The sequence below is a fragment of the Mus caroli genome, unplaced genomic scaffold (genome assembly GCF_978045245.1).
Source record: "Mus caroli unplaced genomic scaffold, Mus_caroli_1 scaffold_15, whole genome shotgun sequence".
Lineage (NCBI taxonomy): Eukaryota > Metazoa > Chordata > Mammalia > Rodentia > Muridae > Mus > Mus caroli.
The window spans coordinates 17623090-17641319 of NW_028227270.1; the positions used below are offsets into that span (position 1 = coordinate 17623090).

The following is an 18230-nucleotide window of genomic DNA, read 5'->3' on the forward strand; positions in this document are numbered from 1 at the left end:
TTCAGGTCTAATGTCTCAACACTGGGCTTTCAAGTAAGCAAGGCAAACATTTACCAATGTAACTATATCCTCAGCTCTACTGTTGCTTTAAGACCATCAGAACAAAGGTGAAAAGAGCAACAAAGTCTTTTTTTTTGTTTGTTTGTTTTGGTTTTTTTTTTTTGTTGTTGTTGTTGTTTTTTGTTCTTTCCCAGACAGGGTTTCTCTGTATAGCCCTGGCTGTCCTGGAACTCACTCTGTAGACCAAGCTGGCCTTGAACTCAGAAATCTGCCTGCCTCTGCCTCCCAAGTGCTGGGATCAAAGGCATGTACCACCACCGCCCTGCAGCAACAAAGTCTTAATAATTAGTACATGTGTTGAGGTCCCCCTCCCCCAGCATAGCTGTAGCCATTTTGTTCCATGTCTGCTAGCTATTTCATATGTTGCTGTAGTATGCCTGCCAGTCATTGACACAGAAAAATAACTTGACTCAGAATAGAGTCATGCTGATCACATACCCTGTTGTGTTCTGTATGTTATGAGGTTTGTTACTCTTAAGAAATTCCACAACTGTAGGCTTCATGTAGGACCCATCAAATTAAAGGTCAATATAAACTGTCACGTCTAAAATGGCTTGAGTGAGGGCTGACCACCAGGCAGCACTTCCAGCACCTGCATTTGAGCCCACTGTGGTTTGAGCGGTTTGAACCTTTAGAAGATGGCCATTAAGAAATATCCAGCGCTCAGCTTTTTGAGCTGTTGCCCTGGTTCATCAGGCTTGGGGTGTGAGTTAATAAATCATCCCTGTTTAACTGAGTTTGATGTTTGTGTGCTTTGTAGGGCAACTCCAGGACCCCAATATGTTTTTATATTGTTATGTTTTTATATTGTGGGCCCACAGGAATGGACTTGAACCATGAACTTTGGATATAGCTGCTCTGGTTGAAAATGATTGCGCAGTATTAAGGTGCAAGTTGCATGTAGACAGTCTGTGTCTTTTACCTGCCTTTGTCTAAAAGTATAGATATTAGGGCCCGCTAGTAAATACATTGCATGTTATAAACTGACAGCAAAGCCTTTCATTCACTCATTTACCCTAACCTCCATAGTTGGTGTGAAATTTTCCAAGAATTCTCATAATCAGGGTGCCTGCCAATTTTGAAAATAGGTTAAGTGGGGTTGCAGCCTGAATTTAATAATGAAGCTATTGTTTGGTCAGGTATTAATGTATAATGTCCAGATGTCATTGTCCCTTTACCACTTGCAGCCCAGGCCTCTGGGTTCCCCCGCCTGATTTGGAGAAAGAGCCGAGCTGCTTAGCTGACAGAAGCATCGAGAAGTGATGGAGTTTGTAGGCACAACCTCTGCAACCCTCACTGCAGCAGCAGGTAAACCTCTCTGAAAACCTAGTGACGCCTAGCAACAGTCCCGGCGACCTGACCCCGGGCTGCGGCCGCCAGGACCCGCGGGGAGCCGCCGCGTTGCCAGGGCGACGCTTCCGGTCGGCGCGCGCAGCCCCCGGAGCAGGGGAGTTGTGCGATGGGCGGCTAGACTTGCCCGGGCGCGGAGAATTAGCTCTCGGGAGCGCGCTCGCGGCCGCGCGCCTCCGCTTCCCAGGCTCCGTCGCTGACGCGTCGTGGACGTTGGGGAGCGGGAAGGCAGCGGCAGCGAGGCCGGGATGAACAGCGGCGGCGGCTTCGGCTTGGGCTTAGGCTTCGGCCTCTTCCCTACGACGGTGATTCAGGTGACGAACCTCTCGTCGGCGGTGACCAGCGAGCAGATGAGGACGCTCTTTTCCTTCCTAGGAGAAATCGAGGAGCTACGGCTCTACCCCCCAGAGTGAGTGCTGGAGCCCGGCGGGGGGAGGGGCGCGCCGCCATCCAGACCTCGGGCGCCGAGGGAGGCGCGGGGCGAGCGCGGGCGTCACGTGACCGCGCGCTTTTCCTAGGCGGCCATGTTTGATGAGGGCACCCGGCCGGCCGCGGGGCCTCTCCGCGGTGGGGTTTTGTTGATTGAGCTCCACGCGGGGTCCCTGCAGAGGACTTAGGGGTGCCTTCCTCTCTCGGGCCTCCGGGACTGTGGTTGATGCCCGGCCTTGGAGTTGGGTGCCCCGGGCCTTTGGTTTCCCCCGAACTTAAGATGGCCGCAGGTGGGCCGGCGACAGTCCTCATGGCAAATGCCTATAACGTTTTTTTTGCACTGGGAGAATCGTGGAGAACGCCAGCAACGCCAACGCCCGGACTTCTAGGTCTTAATGTCAGGCTGCTAGCGCTGCTGAGGGAGCGAGCGGATGACAACATGGAATCGGGGCTGTTTTTGTTCTCCGGGGTGATCTTCGACATTTACCATCGTTTTGGTTTTTCTAACCGAGCCCATATTCACGATCTTAAGGATCACGTCAATCTCTCCTTTTGGCAACAGCCTGATTTTTTTTCTTCTCCAAGAAGGTCACGCTGGCTCAGACGTTTCAAAAAGTATAAATCGGTGCAGAATTATATCACTACTGTGTACATGTGTTTAAAATCCAGCGCTTAATTGGCATTGATATGTCGACATCGCTTCTTAGGCAGTGTACTTGAAGTGGTAAATTTCCCTTATGCAACATTAGCTAATCGGATAACTTGTAATGGTTTTACCGTTCGTAACATTCTCACACTCATAAACTTTAAGAAAATACTAAGGGCCACGGTATTTTGTTCTTTATGCTAAAATTATTTGAAGGAAAAGTTGCCCACGATTTTTTTGGGAAAAGATTTTGGCTTATTTCATAGTCATGCACACAGAACAATCTCTCTCTCTACTCTCTGTAAGTAGCAGAACCGCTACAAATTGATTTCTTACGAATGTGACTATTTAATGTTAGTTCCTTTATTCTTGGAAATATTCCATGCATTCAAAAAAGTTGAAGTGAAACAGTGAATACCTATCAGTATTCTTTTCACTTGGTGCAGGTGATTATTAAATTTTCATTTATTCTAGCTGGGCGCGGTGCCAGGCGCCTTAATCCCAGCACTGTAGAAGACAGAGCCTGGGATCTCTTGAGTTCAAGCCCACCCTGGTGGCCAGTGCTCTCTGGGTGAAGAGAAACTGTCTCAAAAAAACAAAACAAAAGATAAGAAAAGAGGAAGAAAATTTAATGTTTTAATAGTGCTCCCCTCCCCCTTTTATCTTGTATGTGTTCGGAGAATACCATGATACTTGGTTATCTCCAGTCTAGAAAAGGCCCCTTCCTCACTTAAAAATCTAATGATGTTGACATTTTGTGATGTAGGTTAGTAGAATGACATATAGTCTGAGATTCAAGCAATATATTTTCGACAAGAACCCTGCATAAGTGCATGAGCCTAAGGTTTGATGTAACCATGGCACTAACGTTTGTAGTATCTCTTAACATTTGAAGATACTTTCAGCCATCAGCTTATGTACTCGGGTTCCTAGGAGGGAGGGCTGTATCAAGCCAGTCAGTAAAATACTCTGCCCATGACCTCTTGTAAATTAACTTTGGGGCAGTAGAGGGTCTGAAGAAATATGTTACAGAATGGTCTTTACTCCCAATGGAATGCCGTTTGAATGAGGGTAACACACTGCCAGGTATTAACTGGCATTTGGGAAGATGCATCTTAAAGAGCCTCCCCTGTCTTCTTCACGGCTGGTCTTGAATAAATCCAATTTCCTCCCTGCATGAAAATAATATTATTACTTGGGGTTTAAAGATCAAAGGGGGTAAAAAGCTCTGCTGTTTAAAATAGAGTCAGTATGTCACAATTATTCCTTTGGCAAAGTTGTTGCCAGAGAAAAACTCAACTCTTCCCTAGTTTTCCTAAGTTTAGGAGTAGAGCCTCATTCTGATTTTGTAGTGATAAACTTTATTAGCAGGTTTTCCTCTCTGCAGTGCAGTTATGCTAGCTGGTCATTAAGGATGTACTTGTAGTTTGGGGCTGAAGTATATAAAAATTCAGTCAGTAGTACTTTTGTCAAAGATAATGATAGTTGTTTTAATTATCATATAAACGTTGCTTTGTGATTACTATTTAGAAGTCGAACAGTTGTTTGATTTAAAATTAGAGATACATTTCTTTAGTGAAATGTGAAAATAGGTCCCATCAGGTGTCTTCCTCTTTTGCTCTTCGCTTTATTTTTTGAGTATCGTTCTCTGATCTGGAGCTCCAGCAGACCGGCTTAGCTGACTTACTGGGGAGCTACCTGGAGTGCTGGTGTCCAGCCACACCACACCCTGCTTTTATGTGAGTGCCAGGAACCTACAGATCAGGGAGAGGGGGTTCATTTTAATTTTTAAACATTAATGTAAACAGGCCAATAATATGGGTCCAGGCTGATAACACAAGTTCAGTCCTAGAACCCACTGTGAAAGGAGAGAATTGAGTTTTTGAAAGTTGTCTTCCGACCTCCCTCTACAGGTGCACTGTGCATACACTTGCACAGATAATATAGAATGTAAAAACGGATGTATGTAGGCATTCATTGAACATAGTAAGAATTATTTGACATTTTTTCCTGTTGCCAGATAATTATATACCAGAATTACTTTTTGCACAATAATTGAATTTCATAGTTCCTGAATACCTATTTATACAAATTGCTTTTTTCAGTAAACTTATCATTGTAATGTAATTTTTATACAGAAAAATGAGCATGGTGTGGAGATGAATGAATTCTTACAGCTTTGAACATAGTAGTGTAGCAAGCAGCACAGGTGGGAGTATCAGTACACTCCATGCTCCCCTGTGCCTGCCTTCAGTTGACTAACCTCCCCCCAAGGGAATTCAATTTTCATTTCTAACACCAGGGAGATTTTCACCTGTGCAGTTTTTCTTGCTTGCTCTGGGGTCCTACTTTTCTGGTTTTTGAAGTTCCAAGAACCAAAGTAAAAGTATGTTTACTTAAGTAACTTAGTTACTTAAAGTAACTTAGTTAACTTTAAGAAATTACATATGCTGTGTCTGTTATATTTGTTGCCATGGCAAACACCTAAGCTCATCAGACAGGGAGTTCTTTGGCTCAGGATTTTAAAGGCTTCATAATGTGTTGGCTGGTTCTGATTGTTAGCCTATGGCCAAGCAGAAATAAGGTGGTTAGGAAATAGACCCCAGGAAGGAGCCAGGAACAAGATAAAATCTTCTCCAAGGTACACACTGGTGCTGTAGCCTGCCCCACCCCCTACCAGTGCATTTAGCTGGATAACCTCAGAAACAATAGTAGCCTAGGAACAAGCTTTCAACATACCAGGGCCTTCTTGGGCTACTTAACTATGACAGCCATTCTTTATAGGATGGAGAACAAGAAAGTCTGTGATCTTAACATCACTCCACCAAACTCCTTTCATTAGCATGTTTTTTCTTCTGGTCCTCTATATGTGCCTATTATAATACAGTGTAATCAAAGGAGTCATACACTGTGATTATAAACTTTTTTAACTTAATCTGTAATAAGCACTTTTCATATTGCTGTGCTTTAAAGTAATATTTAGACATGTGCTGTGTTGAGTGTTTTTGAAATTCTGACATTATATGTTGGTTATCTTTAAAAGTTTTAATTACAAATAAATGTGTTTAAGCAAGATGCATTTGGAAATGTTGATCATCAGCAGTGATTGGTGGGTCTGCAGGCTATGTCAGTGCTTCCTAAGAAAGACTTGGAGATTTGTGCCATCCAAAGTACTTTTGGAGTCCTTAGGTAAATGCTGTGGTAGTCAATAATTGCATACATAAAACTATTTGTCCATGTTTTGGACTATGTCATTTTGATAGGTCTTCTGAAGCAGGTGTTCTCGGCTGGGGGCCGCAACCTCTTTGGGGATCAAATGACCCTTTCACAGAGATCACCATTGGAAAACACAGATATTTACATTAAGATTCAAACAGCAAAATTACAGTTGCCAAGAAGCAACAAAAATAACTTTATGGTTGAGAGTCACCACAACATGAGGAACTGTGTCAAAGGGTTGAAGCATCAGGAAGGGTGAGAACCACTTTACATCTTTAGACACATCTTCTAGATATACCTATATCTAGAAGTACTAATAAAATATTAGACATATTGGTAACTGCATTGGCATTTGTAAGGTAACATTGTAACATTACCATGTTTCATGAAAAAATACTCAATTAGGACTCCAGAAATTTAACCTGTTCCTAGAGGTGGGTTTTGTTTGTTTGTTTTGTTTTTAAATGTCTCCACTTAAAACTCAGAAGTTAGCCGGGTGTGGTGGCGCACGCCTTTAATCCCAGCACTCGGGAGGCAGAGGCAGGCAGATTTCTGAGTTCTAGGCCAGCCTGGTCTACAAAGTAAGTTCCAAGACAGCCAGGGCTAAACAGAGAAACCCTGTCTCAAAAAACCAAAACAAAAGAACCCCCAAAACAGGATATTAAAAAGAAAGAAAGAAAGACCAAGAAAAAAAAAACTCAGAAGTTTTATATTCTAAAAAAAACCTAAAACTTGATTCAACAAATGAGGTAAAAAATCTACTACTTTTAGACAGTGCTTTTTTTTTTTTTTTTTTTTTTTTTTTTTTTTTTTAATTTAGTTTATTGAGACAGGGTTTCTTTAGATTTATAGACCAGGCTGGCTTTGAACTTAGAGTTGCCTTTGTCTCCCAAAGGCTGGGATTTAAGGTGTGCATCACCACGGTGCCTGGCAGACATCTGCTTTCTATAGAGGCTTATTACTTTTAGATAAAACAGAGTATGTAACTTTTTAAAAAGTAAAACTGTGGTCCTGAGTTTTGGTGGCCTGTGTGTGTAACCCCAGCTACCTGTAAACCTGAGAAAGGAAGATCTGAAATTCAGTAAGCCTGTGCAACAATAGGAGACCCTGTAGATCAAAATTAGATGTTAAAGTGCTAGGGGCTAGAAGTGTTTTTCATAGTTAAGAGAACTTGTCTGGCATGTTTGAGGCCCTGAGAGGGTCCCTAGTATCACAAAATAATCAAAGTGGTGATAAAGAAAAATAGTTCTATTAGATAGTTCAGATATACTAGAAAGATCTAAGCATATGATTTATAAACATAACTAAAACAGTTTTCATACTTGGCAGTGGTGATACATGCCTTTATGCATGTCTTTAATCTTAGTATTCCCTGTGTTCCAGGACAGCCATGGATATACAGGGAAGCCCTGTATTGAAAATAATATAATAATACCAAAATAATAATAATAAACATAAACTTTTTTTTTTTTTTGAGACAGGGTTTCTCTGTGTAGCCCTGGCTGTCCTGGAACTCACTCTGTAGACCAGGCTGGCCTCGAACTCAGAAATCCGCCTGCCTCTGCCTCCCTAGTGCTGGGATCAAAGGCATGTGCCACCACTGCCCAGCAAACATAAACTTTTGTTTGTCAGCATCTATATGAAATCTATAATGTTCAGTATAACTCTTTTCAAAGCTGAAATATTTACATGTTTACAAAATAATTGTGAAGTTGGGCTTGGTGGGAGATGAAGATTAAGAAAGTTGCTTAAGGCCTGGGGTGCATGTAGCTCAGTGGCAGATGCCTGCCTAGCATGCACAAGTGTACCATACCACAAAATGAAAATTACTGAACACTGAAGTACTGTATCAGTCGTCCTCAACTTCTGCGTTGCAGCTCCATTTGGGGGTCAAACAATCCTTTCACGGTCACATAGGAGCAGAGAGAGTCCTCAATATGGTGTTGACACAGCTTTCTCTTTTTTATGTAGCCTGGGGGAATAGTACCAACCATATTTAGTGTGGGTCTTCCCACTTCCGTTACTCTAATCTAGATACTTATCTAATAGAATCATCTATTTGGTGATTGTGGATCTAGTCCATTTAGTGTTATTGTGCATTGTTTTAAAGGTAGATTTGTTGTTATGTATGATGGATCACAGAGCACAATTTTAGTGAGAAAAGTGACAGGAGGGGCTGCAAAGGTTGCTCAGTAGTTAGAGTCTGCACACTACTGTTAGGTTCCCAGCACCCACTTTGGGCAACTCCTGGGAACTCCAGTTCCAGGGGACCTGATACCTTCTGGACTTATTGGTCACTAGCATTCACATGTGTATATCTACACTTAAAAATAAAGTCTTTTTAAAAATGTGACTTTGAAATTACTAGTTAAACAGTTACTCAGTGACTTAATGAGAAATAGTATAATGAGTTAAATAGACTAGAGTGTCTACTATTTTGCAAAATAAATTACATAATATTTTGTTTGTAAAACGTTTTTGTTTTTGCTAGCCTGAAGTCATGCAAAAACCCCTTGTTTGGTTCCATATTATCTAATTATATGATAACTATGATGTTTTCAGTAATTTTTTTTTTTTTTTTGGCTTGGTGTCATTGAACCCAGGGCCTCCCATGCTACACTAGTTATGGGTTTACCACAGCTTTAGTAATATAAATGTTGGCGATCAGTTAGGGGTGAGAGAGGCTACAATTTGAAGTCTTGAGGATGGCAACAAAAAGGGATTTTGACTGATAACATGTTATCAAGGGCTGACTGATTTGTAGGCACCCCTAGAGTGACCTCTGTTTTTGTCAGACAAGTCAGTGTTAAATGACTAAAATTTGTTATTTCATGTGTTAGTCATATTTAGCAACAAAAATTATCTGTCTGATGAAAGAAATTTCAAGTGAAAATTATAAAACCATGCAAATGTTTATTAATCCATTTGTTTTCTTTTTATCTTGCAGCAATACACCTCTTGCTTTTTCCTCCAAAGTATGTTATATTAAGTTTCGTGACCCATCAAGTGTTGGTGTGGCCCAGCATCTAACTAACACGGTTTTTATTGACAGAGCTCTGATAGTAGTTCCTTGTGCAGAAGGTTGGTATCTTATGATTTTTTCTTATTGTTTTAATATCTGTCCTGTCTGTTACTATAGCCTTTAGCTTTCCTGGAAATTGGCCAGTACTCTATGTGTGAGTCTGTCTGTGCACACTCACATTGGTGTGTGTGAAAACAAGAATGAAATTTGAAGAAAAAAACACCTGTGGAAAATTGTACTGAAGTGCTTAGTTTATTATTTACGGATATTTGAGATTTTGCAACTGAACATTTAGAAAATTTATCAAATATTTGCCTATTATAGTTGGCTTTGGCTTTTCTGTAGCCAGATTGTAAAAAAGAGCTTTTTAGAATTTAAAAACTTAAGTTGCTATGAAAAAATATTTTAACTGTATATGTAAGCATATACTCATGAGGACAGAGTTAAGAATTTTCCAAGTAAAGTATAATATATATATTCAGTCAAATTGGGGTTGTGATATTTTATATCCATTTGAAAAATACTCAGTTTGTTCTTTCAAATATCCTCTTAAGGTAGTTTCTCTCAATTGTTACGAGACTATTATTTCATATTCAGTGTTATTTTTGTTATACACCTGAAACTTTTTTCTTCGATTGGCTTACTGTAGAGGGTAACTGGAAAGCAGTTTTTAAAGCCTCCATCAGAGAGTGAGATCAGAGGTGGGAGTGAAGCCCCAAGTCTTCTGGTTTCTTGTTAAATTTTACGTCTCGCCTTGCTGTAAGAGCTAATTATTATTAAATTTTTATGTTTTTCCAGAAACATTCATATATAATTGGCTGTTGATTTTGACAATTTTAATGTACAATTAACTTAGAGTACTGACTGGCTTATATACATACATTTTAATTTTTTTTTTTTGCTAGTAACTTTTGTAGCATAAAAGTATGCTAGAAAAAATTTAATGGACTTTTTATATGTAATTTTTAAAACTTGTTGTGGTTACTAGGTTTACATGAAAACCATTAGTTCATCTGGATTGTGCTGCACTTTGGGAGTTTTACGCTTGTTTCAGAATGCCTGTTTTGGAATATTAAGAGCATTATAAAATAAAGCTCCTCCCAGAATGGTAATTTTGAAATCCCAGAACAGGAAGTTCTGGTTTCTTTTTTCTCCCCCAGATGAATTGGACAGCATATTTCTTGTGTTTGCGGGGTAGAGTAGACAGGGAAGATAAACGTGCTGAAAAGGAAATGATTTGCCAATAGATTCTTGTCTTAAGAGCACTGTGAGCCCCGAGTTGGGGAGTAAGGTGAGAGAGGAAGAAGTTTAATTCTACAGAGTTCCATGCTATGAAAGTACACAGGAAAAAAAAAAACCTTCAACTGGAAATAGCAGAAAAGTATATAGTGTAGGCTTTTATCACTACTGACTTGGAAGGAAGAATTTTAAGCTGTTGTTGGAACCTTGCTGTAATCCCATACAGTCAGAGAGACTGATTTGTAAGAAACTTGCACGGTTATGGGAGGCTTTAGTGTAGTTTGTTTTACTTGACTGATTAAAACAGTCAGCTATAACTTTAAGCACTTTTGATGCTACCATTTTTCGAGAAAACTTTACTATTTTTTGGACATGCAAATCTAAAAATTTACTGCATTTTTTAATCTGTACCTTAATAAAGTATCTTAAGGTACCTTAATAAGATACGATTTTTAAACTTTTTTTTTCAAGTATAGCTGATGACTTTTAGAGCTGCTACGTCTGATTATGCACCCAGCAAAGTAATGCATTGTTATATTAAACAAGCAAGAAGAGCAGAGTGAGAGAAGCAGACAAAGGCAGTCTGCAGGACAGGATGCTCTTGAGAGCTGCAAGGGGCTGTGGATGCGTGCCCTGCACAGTTGACTCTGTGCATGCTTCAGCACCATAGAAGCGCACTGGTGTAAACAGGAAAGGCCACAGAAAACATTTTATCAAAGTTTTTAATTTCTTTTAGTTTGCTATTTTTTAGTTCAGGCAGTAATGTGAGAAGAAAGTGGAAAAGTGGTATTGATACCCATTAAACAGGGACTACTGTTAATACAATGTGCCGTTTTGAAAAAAATATACCTTCATTCATTATACTTGTCTAAATATGACCTTCTTGTTGTTACGTGCATTTCAGATTTCTTTTTATAAATGTTAACATTTAGAAAAAGTAAGATCAACGTAACAGGTGTGAGCCTAATCGTCAGTCATAACTTTATGTCCACATTTTCTGGTAGATGGATTTTGACTATTAATTTGGTTTTGTATGTTTTCTCTATGTGATATTTGTGCATTATTAGATGACTAGACTGGCCAAGGCAGACCTGTTACACTTGCCTGAGTTAGGCATTGTTTGCCATGCCACTAAACCTGCCGCCAAGTGAAACCTTCATTGGGGAAATGAGATCGGAGTCTGAACCGCAGAAGATGGACGCCCTGTCTCTGTTTTTATTGTTTTGCTTTAATTTCATTTCTTTTCCTTTTGTCCCTTTTTTTGTTTTGTTTTGTTTTTGTTTTGTTAAATCTTTCCACTTTTAACGTATGAGCTGGTTTTCCAGTTCTTTCTGAATGGTATTCCATTAAGAGGTCATAATACGTTGCAAATTTATGGGGAATGATTAACAGAACTCAACCTTGAGATGAACCAAATTGTCCTGCCTTGAGTTAGATGCAATGCTGTGAAGATTCTCAGGCCTTCGGGCTGCTCTTGTGGGCTGCTGAGGTACATTTTGATCTTCAAACATTAAAACACTTACGAGAATCTTAGGAACATTTCCTGATGGGCTCAGTGCATATTTTTCCCTAAGTCTACATCTCTCATAAAAACCAACTGATGCCTTATAATTTTTGTCCTTCCCTTAGAACTGTAGGCATATAAAACCATCAAGGAAAATAAGTGCATTTCTTTTACCATCTGAAGGTAGGGGGAGGTCTTTGTCTTTTATTACCTTGGTGTTATGAAGCCTTTTGTAGCTTCTGGGGAAATGGAGAAAAGTGTTCATTATTTATTTGCATGCATTTGTTTGTTTGTTTGCTTGAACTTTTTTGTTGAAAACTCTTCAGAAGTTACTAGCCCTTGAAGTGGACTCTGAAGTGAGAACTCACAGTAGTAGGAGAGATGTCTGCCTCCGCTTTGAAGTGTAGTTTGGGGAAAATGCTAAATGCTTCCTTGTTTGACACTTCTCTGTCCTCCAGGGGAGCTTTAGAGGACGCGGGTTACAGAGTTAGAGTTTGGAATAGTACAATGGAGTTTTCCTTAAGAGTATCTTTACTAGAATAAGACAGAAATAATATGAGCTTAAAGTCACTGATTTTTAACAGTTTATTGTTATGAGGTAGGGAAAATCTGATAGTCTACTAATACTTAAGACAGAGCTGAGGCCTCACAGTACTAAGTAATGAATTTGGTTCATGTTGAATACCTTATTGTCTGTGTAGTCTCTATACTGTATGGATAGCTGGGTCTGGTTATTGACAAATAATATTAAATTTGACACATTACTAGATTGCAACTCAGGTTAGAATAAATTAGGGTACCGAAGCATAGAGTGTATACCTGGGATGGCAGGCATTCATCAAAGGTGTTCAGGTTTTAAACCTTAAGAAAGATCTCTGTGTGTTTAATAGATACAATGAATGTGATACTAATATAAATAGTCTATATATGGGTATATGTAGATGAGTAGTAATAATAGTAGTTCATTGTTATTTTATATCTTCAGAAAGGCTTAATTATCATTCTGCATGTTAAGAAATTTGTCCTTCAGAATTTAAAAGTAATAACCTCATTTTTTAAATTAGATAAATTTAGATGCTGTAGAATTAGAAAGTATGCATTTGCCAAAGCTGCTAAACTGTAATTCTGTTTTTGTTTTTTTTTTTTTCTATAGATAAGCTAAAACCATTATCTAAAGTTTTAAATTACAACTTGAATTCCATCTGTGCTTTGAAGTCTTTCGTGAGAGATTGTTTAGCTATTTATCTCTGTGCATCTGGTTGTTGTAAATAGGATTTACCACTGAAACCAAGGCATAATGCTTTTGAAAAGTTACCACATAGATTTCAGCTTGTGTGATTTTTAAAAAAGCAGTTTTAAGACACTCTTAATGAATTAATAGAAATGGTAATATATATATTTAATCAAGTTTGAGAAATATACCCACTTCCCATTTTTGACTAAGAAGATAGAAAAATATGAGTTTTAGTTTTTGTCAAATTGTTTTAAATTCAGGAACCAAATATGGCAGATCATGAACTTCAATTTTTTGAAAATTCATACATTTTTTAAAGTTGCAGGCATATTTTCTTAAATGGTTTTACTATTACTAAAATGATTTTATTATTACTCCTGTTAGAAAATTACAGGCTTTATAAGAAAACATTTGTAAGCATTAGTTATTGTTCTCAGATAAGTAAACATAAACTGCATCTAAAGTTAGTGTTTTAAGAAGTTTCCTGAGACTAGGGAAATTTTGTTGGTTCAGTCCCTGATTTTTTTTATCAGTTGCCTAAGGCATCTTTGGGATTGGATTCTCTCTAGGCATTAGTCGGTGAAGTGCCTTATTGATGAGTGGGTATGGACTTTTTTAAATTCAAGTTGATTATGTGTTTAAGTTTTCTGTTTTCCTCTGTTTATTTGAGGTTGAGTGGAGTCTTTTGGAGGGATTATTAAAATTGTTTGCTTCTCAAGTAGGTAGCTTCAGTAACAGGATAGAGACACTCATTATGGAGCAAATTTCAATTCGCACATATTTGTTTTGTTTTGTTTTTTTTCTTTTTCTTTTCTTTTCTTTTTTTTCTTTTCTTTATTTTTTTTTCTTTTTTAACTAATTTGGTTATTTGCCATTTCTGGGGATTAAACTTTAAAAAATGTTCTTCTTTTCTGTATCTGATGTTCTGTGTGCTATTAGTGACGCAGCCAACACGAACGGTTGTCATGTGTAACACAACTTTCGATCACCGCGAAAACAGCGTCCTGGGAAAGCGTCCATGCTTGATATCGTTTGGTTCATGAACATTAAGTTTCCAGTACAGGTGACCCATAGCTCAAAGTGTTAAATAATTGTCTACATTATTCAGTTTTTAAAATAATGTTCCATTAATGAGATTGTTAGTCTTTGAAGTTTTGCTCACTTTTATTTTTCCTAATAGAGCAGGATAAAAGGAAAGCCTTATGTTCTTATTTGTTTCTTTGTATGGATCTGATAGATAGATTCATTTATTATTATTATTTTTTAAGTGCAAGGGTAATTGTAAAATCATAGTGTAAAGTTGGTGTGGTGTTTCTGCTTTCCCTAATGTTTGGAACTTGCCTCTGCAGGTAAAATCCCAGAAGAAGCCAAAGCCCTCTCTTTACTGGCTCCTGCTCCAACCATGACAAGCCTGGTACCTGGTGCGGGGTTACTTCCCATCCCGACCTCCAGTCCTCTGACGGCAGTGAGTAGTGTAAGTCCTCTTGATGGTGTGAGCACTGGCCTATGCATAGATTGAGTAAGGAGTAAGACATTTTTACTTTGTTTTGTTTGGCTTGGTGACAGCCATTCAAAGTCCATGCTTAAAAATGTATCCCACATCATCTCAGTTGATGTTGCTTTGGGAATTACTCTGAAATAATTGGGGGCTTGTTCACATTTGAAAATTCAAATAGGAATAATGGATAATAGACTTGGAGGCCCAGTTACATTTCTCAGTTCAGGAGAAACACAAGGACTAAGTCCATTTTAAGGGAGATAAATTTTGGTAATGGAAAAAGCATTACGAACAAGGTAAACTACAACAGAATCCTTACATTTTTGCTGTGTAGAATTAAGCAGTAATTAATATCTTCTGATTTCTCAGTAAAGGAAAGATATAACCATTACTGGGCTTGTTTTTTTGTGTGAGAAAGATTCTGGTCCTCCTCTGTTTTAAGGAGGGCCATTTATCAGGTAAGGACTGTGACTTGTTAACTTGCTAGTGTTTCATAGGTGTGTATAAACCTGATGATTGTGGTGGTCAGTTTGTTCTGGTTGTAGAAGTGGCTTCTGAAACTTAAGAGTCTTATCCAGCATTCTACTGTAGACCATGGAGCAAGACGGTTTTTCGTTAAACTCCTGTGCTTGCAGAATTAATGCTGCTCAGTTTGACTGGAAGAGAGCGAAGGGAGAGAACGAGGGTTTAAGACTGGACAGGATACTGGCTTGGTAGTATTTTTTAGATCATAGGGAGGCATTTGAATTTTATTTTTAAGTTGATTAGAGGCAACATGACCTCACATGTTTTTAAAAAAATGAGACTGGCCACTGACAAAAGTAAGTGACAGTGGTTTTGTAAACTTGCTTTTTCATCTTTAGAAAGTGCTGTTATTAACAGTTGTTGAATCTTGGTCATTTACAGTGTATTTGTACTCATTGTCAGGGATCACTTTTATGAGGAGCACAAGTAGAAATGAAAATGATTGTATTTCTTTAAAAACCTTGTGTTACTGCTGTCAAATGTCGAACATGCTTTAAAATTCTGAGAACTTCTGTCTCTTTAAACACACTTTAAGGTGAACATGTCTCCTAACGTGTTCTAACACTGACTTTACTAATGTTCTAGAAAGCTTAGTCAGTGGGGCCCAGAGAAACGGTTCTGCAGTTAAGAGCATTTACTGCTCTTGCCTAGGACCTGTGTTTGGTTCTCAGCACCTTTGTGAAGTGGCTTACAGTCTTCTGGAACTCCACTTCTAGGCTACCCCATACCCTCTTCCAGTCTCTGTGGTGCACACATAAACATAAAATTTAAAATTTTAAGAAAAGATGATTCTGTGGTTTTTGTCGTCCCCCCCCCCCTTCCATTATCACATAAAAAATAGCTCACCATTCCAGATTTTTCTTGAACTTTTGTCTGTTTCAGCTTTATTTTGTTGATGTTGATGCCTGGCGTTACCAGGTCATTTAATTTCTCTATGACTCCTCCCTCCTCTTAGTCTTTTCTTTAGTCAGGGTCTCATATAGCCTCAGCTTCCTTTCAGCTCTCACTAAGAGCCGAGAGCTCTTCTTGGTCCGCCTGCCTCTGATGCATGGAGATTACTGTTATGTGCTACCATTTATTCCTTACGTTTTTTAAAAAAAATTGGATTCTGTAATACCACTGTTTTCATGCTGACAACAAGGATTATGTTACTAATTCAGTAAACCTAAATGCTGTAGTAATGATTACAAACTCACCCAGCTGGTGTTTTTGAATCACCGAAATACAGCTAACACTTGCAAATTCTGTGTTTGTGAATTCATTCACTTAGTAAAAGGCTTTGAAACCCCCAAATCACTGTCTGCAGCAGACACATACTCCAGGGTAACTAGGAACTTGAGTCCCATGAGGTGCGCATTTCCAGATGAAGCCAAGTGGCTCCTGCTGTGTCTTAGTACTCACTTTGCAGACAGGTGTGAGTGAAGTCTGTTTAGTGCCATATTCTTTGCAATTCTGTTTTTGTATGTAATTTGCTCTTTAGATAGTTCTCCATACACAGTGCATTTAAAAAAAAAAGCTTAGTCAGTGTGATGGAAATGGAGAAAAGTTTCATGTTGTTTAGTTGGTCATGTATTCAGTGTTGATGAATCAGCATATAGTAACTGAGGGACCATCAGACAGAAAGACGCATTAGAAAGTTCTGTACTGAATGCTCGATGGACAGGGATAGTGTCATGACAGGCTCCCAGAAACTTAACCTCCCTTCTTTCCAAGGCATTGGCCCAGTATACAATAATGCTGTTTATGGTGATCACAGGATATAACTATACTGAACATTGGAAAATACTGTTCATTTTTAGTATCACTCTAAAGGTAGGTAAATACCCCGACAATTAAGGAAATGTTTGTTTTCTTAAAACAGATACATGTAGCCTGGTCTACAAAGTGAGTTCCAGGCAGCCAGGGCTATACGGAGAAACCCTGTCAAGAAAAAAACCAAAAAAAAAAAAAAAAATTAATTAATTAATTAAATTAAATAAAACAAAACAGATACATGTAGCTTAAAGGAAGGAGTCCGCTTCCTTCTTCCATTCATGCAGGGTTGACCTACTGCTTACAGGGTTAGAGAACAGTGCTTTGGACACCAGTGGAAACTTCCTGATAGCTTACTTTTGTTTTTTTGTAGCTTGGTGTTTCACTTAGCAGTTTGGGAGCTATCCCAGCAGCAGCACTGGACCCAAATATTACAACACTTGGAGAGATCCCACAGCCGCCACTTATGGGAAATGTGGATCCTTCCAAAATTGATGAAATTAGGAGAACAGTTTATGTTGGAAATTTGAATTCACAGGTAATCAAGAAGAAACTGGGTGGTGGTAGCTGCTTATTTTTAAAAATTCTGTTGACAAAGTATTATTTACTTGTTTGTTTTTAAAGTATGGTTATTGGCATATATTATATAGTGGGCTTCATTATAATGTTTTCACATGTATTTTGATGATACTCATTTCTCCCCTTGCCCCCTTGGCCCCTTCCCACCCCCGTTGGTCCCCATTCTCCTCCCAGCTAGCCCTCTTCTACTTCCATGCCTTTCTTGGGACCCAGTAAGTGTAATGGGATTGGACATCAGGATCATAGGCAAGGGTTACTGATAGGAACATGGGGACCTCGCTAGTCGCCTCATCACTAAAGAAAATGTGCCCCTCCCCCTGCACGCATTAACTGCTTTACCTACCTGATTTTAAAAGGGGAAAAGAATTTATTGAATTAAAATGTCACTCTGTTTCCTCAGACAACGACAGCTGATCAACTACTTGAATTTTTTAAACAAGTTGGAGAAGTGAAGTTTGTTCGGATGGCAGGTGATGAGACTCAGCCAACTCGGTTTGCTTTTGTGGAATTTGCAGACCAAAATTCTGTACCAAGGGCTCTTGCTTTTAATGGAGTTATGTTTGGAGACAGGCCACTGAAGTAAGAAATCTTCAACAAAGAAATTCTAATGACTTAGAAAAAGCTGTAAAGTGTTTGATTTAATTAAGGCTTTAAAAAAATAGTAATTGGCAATTTGTGGAAAGGAAGACTGTGTTAAGAATAAGTGAAATGCATGACACTGAGACCATAAGACCGGTTTCTCTTTTTTAATATGTAGTTGACAGTTAATTGTTTGCCTATAATACACAGTGGCTTCAGGAATGTTTCTGTTCAGTTTTTCTATGAGTCAGGTTTGTTTTGTGATGGTTGCAGATTCAGGACAGCTTAACTTATAATTGAATTGCAGAATTGCTTATAATAAGAATTTGAGTAAATTCCAAATCCTAGGGAGAAAATAGTGTTAAGTATTTAGAAGTGTTTTAAATCAGACATTAAGTTTATTTGCTCATGGCCAACCTTGTTTGCAAAAGATTCATATCACCTTTCAGATACTCAAGTCCAGAAATTGTAATTTATGCAGATTATTAAGTTGAATGTGGTTTTGAGTTTTATAGATAGATCTCTTAGTTAACAGTTTTGGATTTTACTCTTAAATGATCAGTCCCTGTTGTTATTGGGTGCTCAGTCTTCTCT

At 38.6% G+C, this 18230-nt stretch overlaps 1 protein-coding gene across 4 annotated transcripts in view; it reads left to right on the forward strand.

The window, feature by feature from the left end:
• Positions 1-1561: 1561 nt before the first annotated feature.
• Srek1 (splicing regulatory glutamic acid and lysine rich protein 1) overlaps positions 1562-18230 on the forward strand; it is a 34269-nt gene continuing 17600 nt past the window's right edge. The window contains exons 1-5 of one of the 4 annotated variants that reach the window (XM_021180528.3): positions 1562-1819; positions 8652-8785; positions 14053-14177; positions 16852-17016; positions 17458-17636. In XM_021180528.3, the coding sequence (XP_021036187.1) occupies positions 1659-1819; positions 8652-8785; positions 14053-14177; positions 16852-17016; positions 17458-17636 (764 nt within the window). In that variant the 5' untranslated portion in view covers positions 1562-1658. Of the gene's footprint in view, positions 1820-1849; positions 5960-8651; positions 8786-13642; positions 13767-14052; positions 14178-16851; positions 17017-17457; positions 17637-18230 lie in introns of those variants that run through there. The other 3 variants (XM_085830872.1, XM_085830871.1, XM_021180529.3) reach the window with 3 other exon arrangements.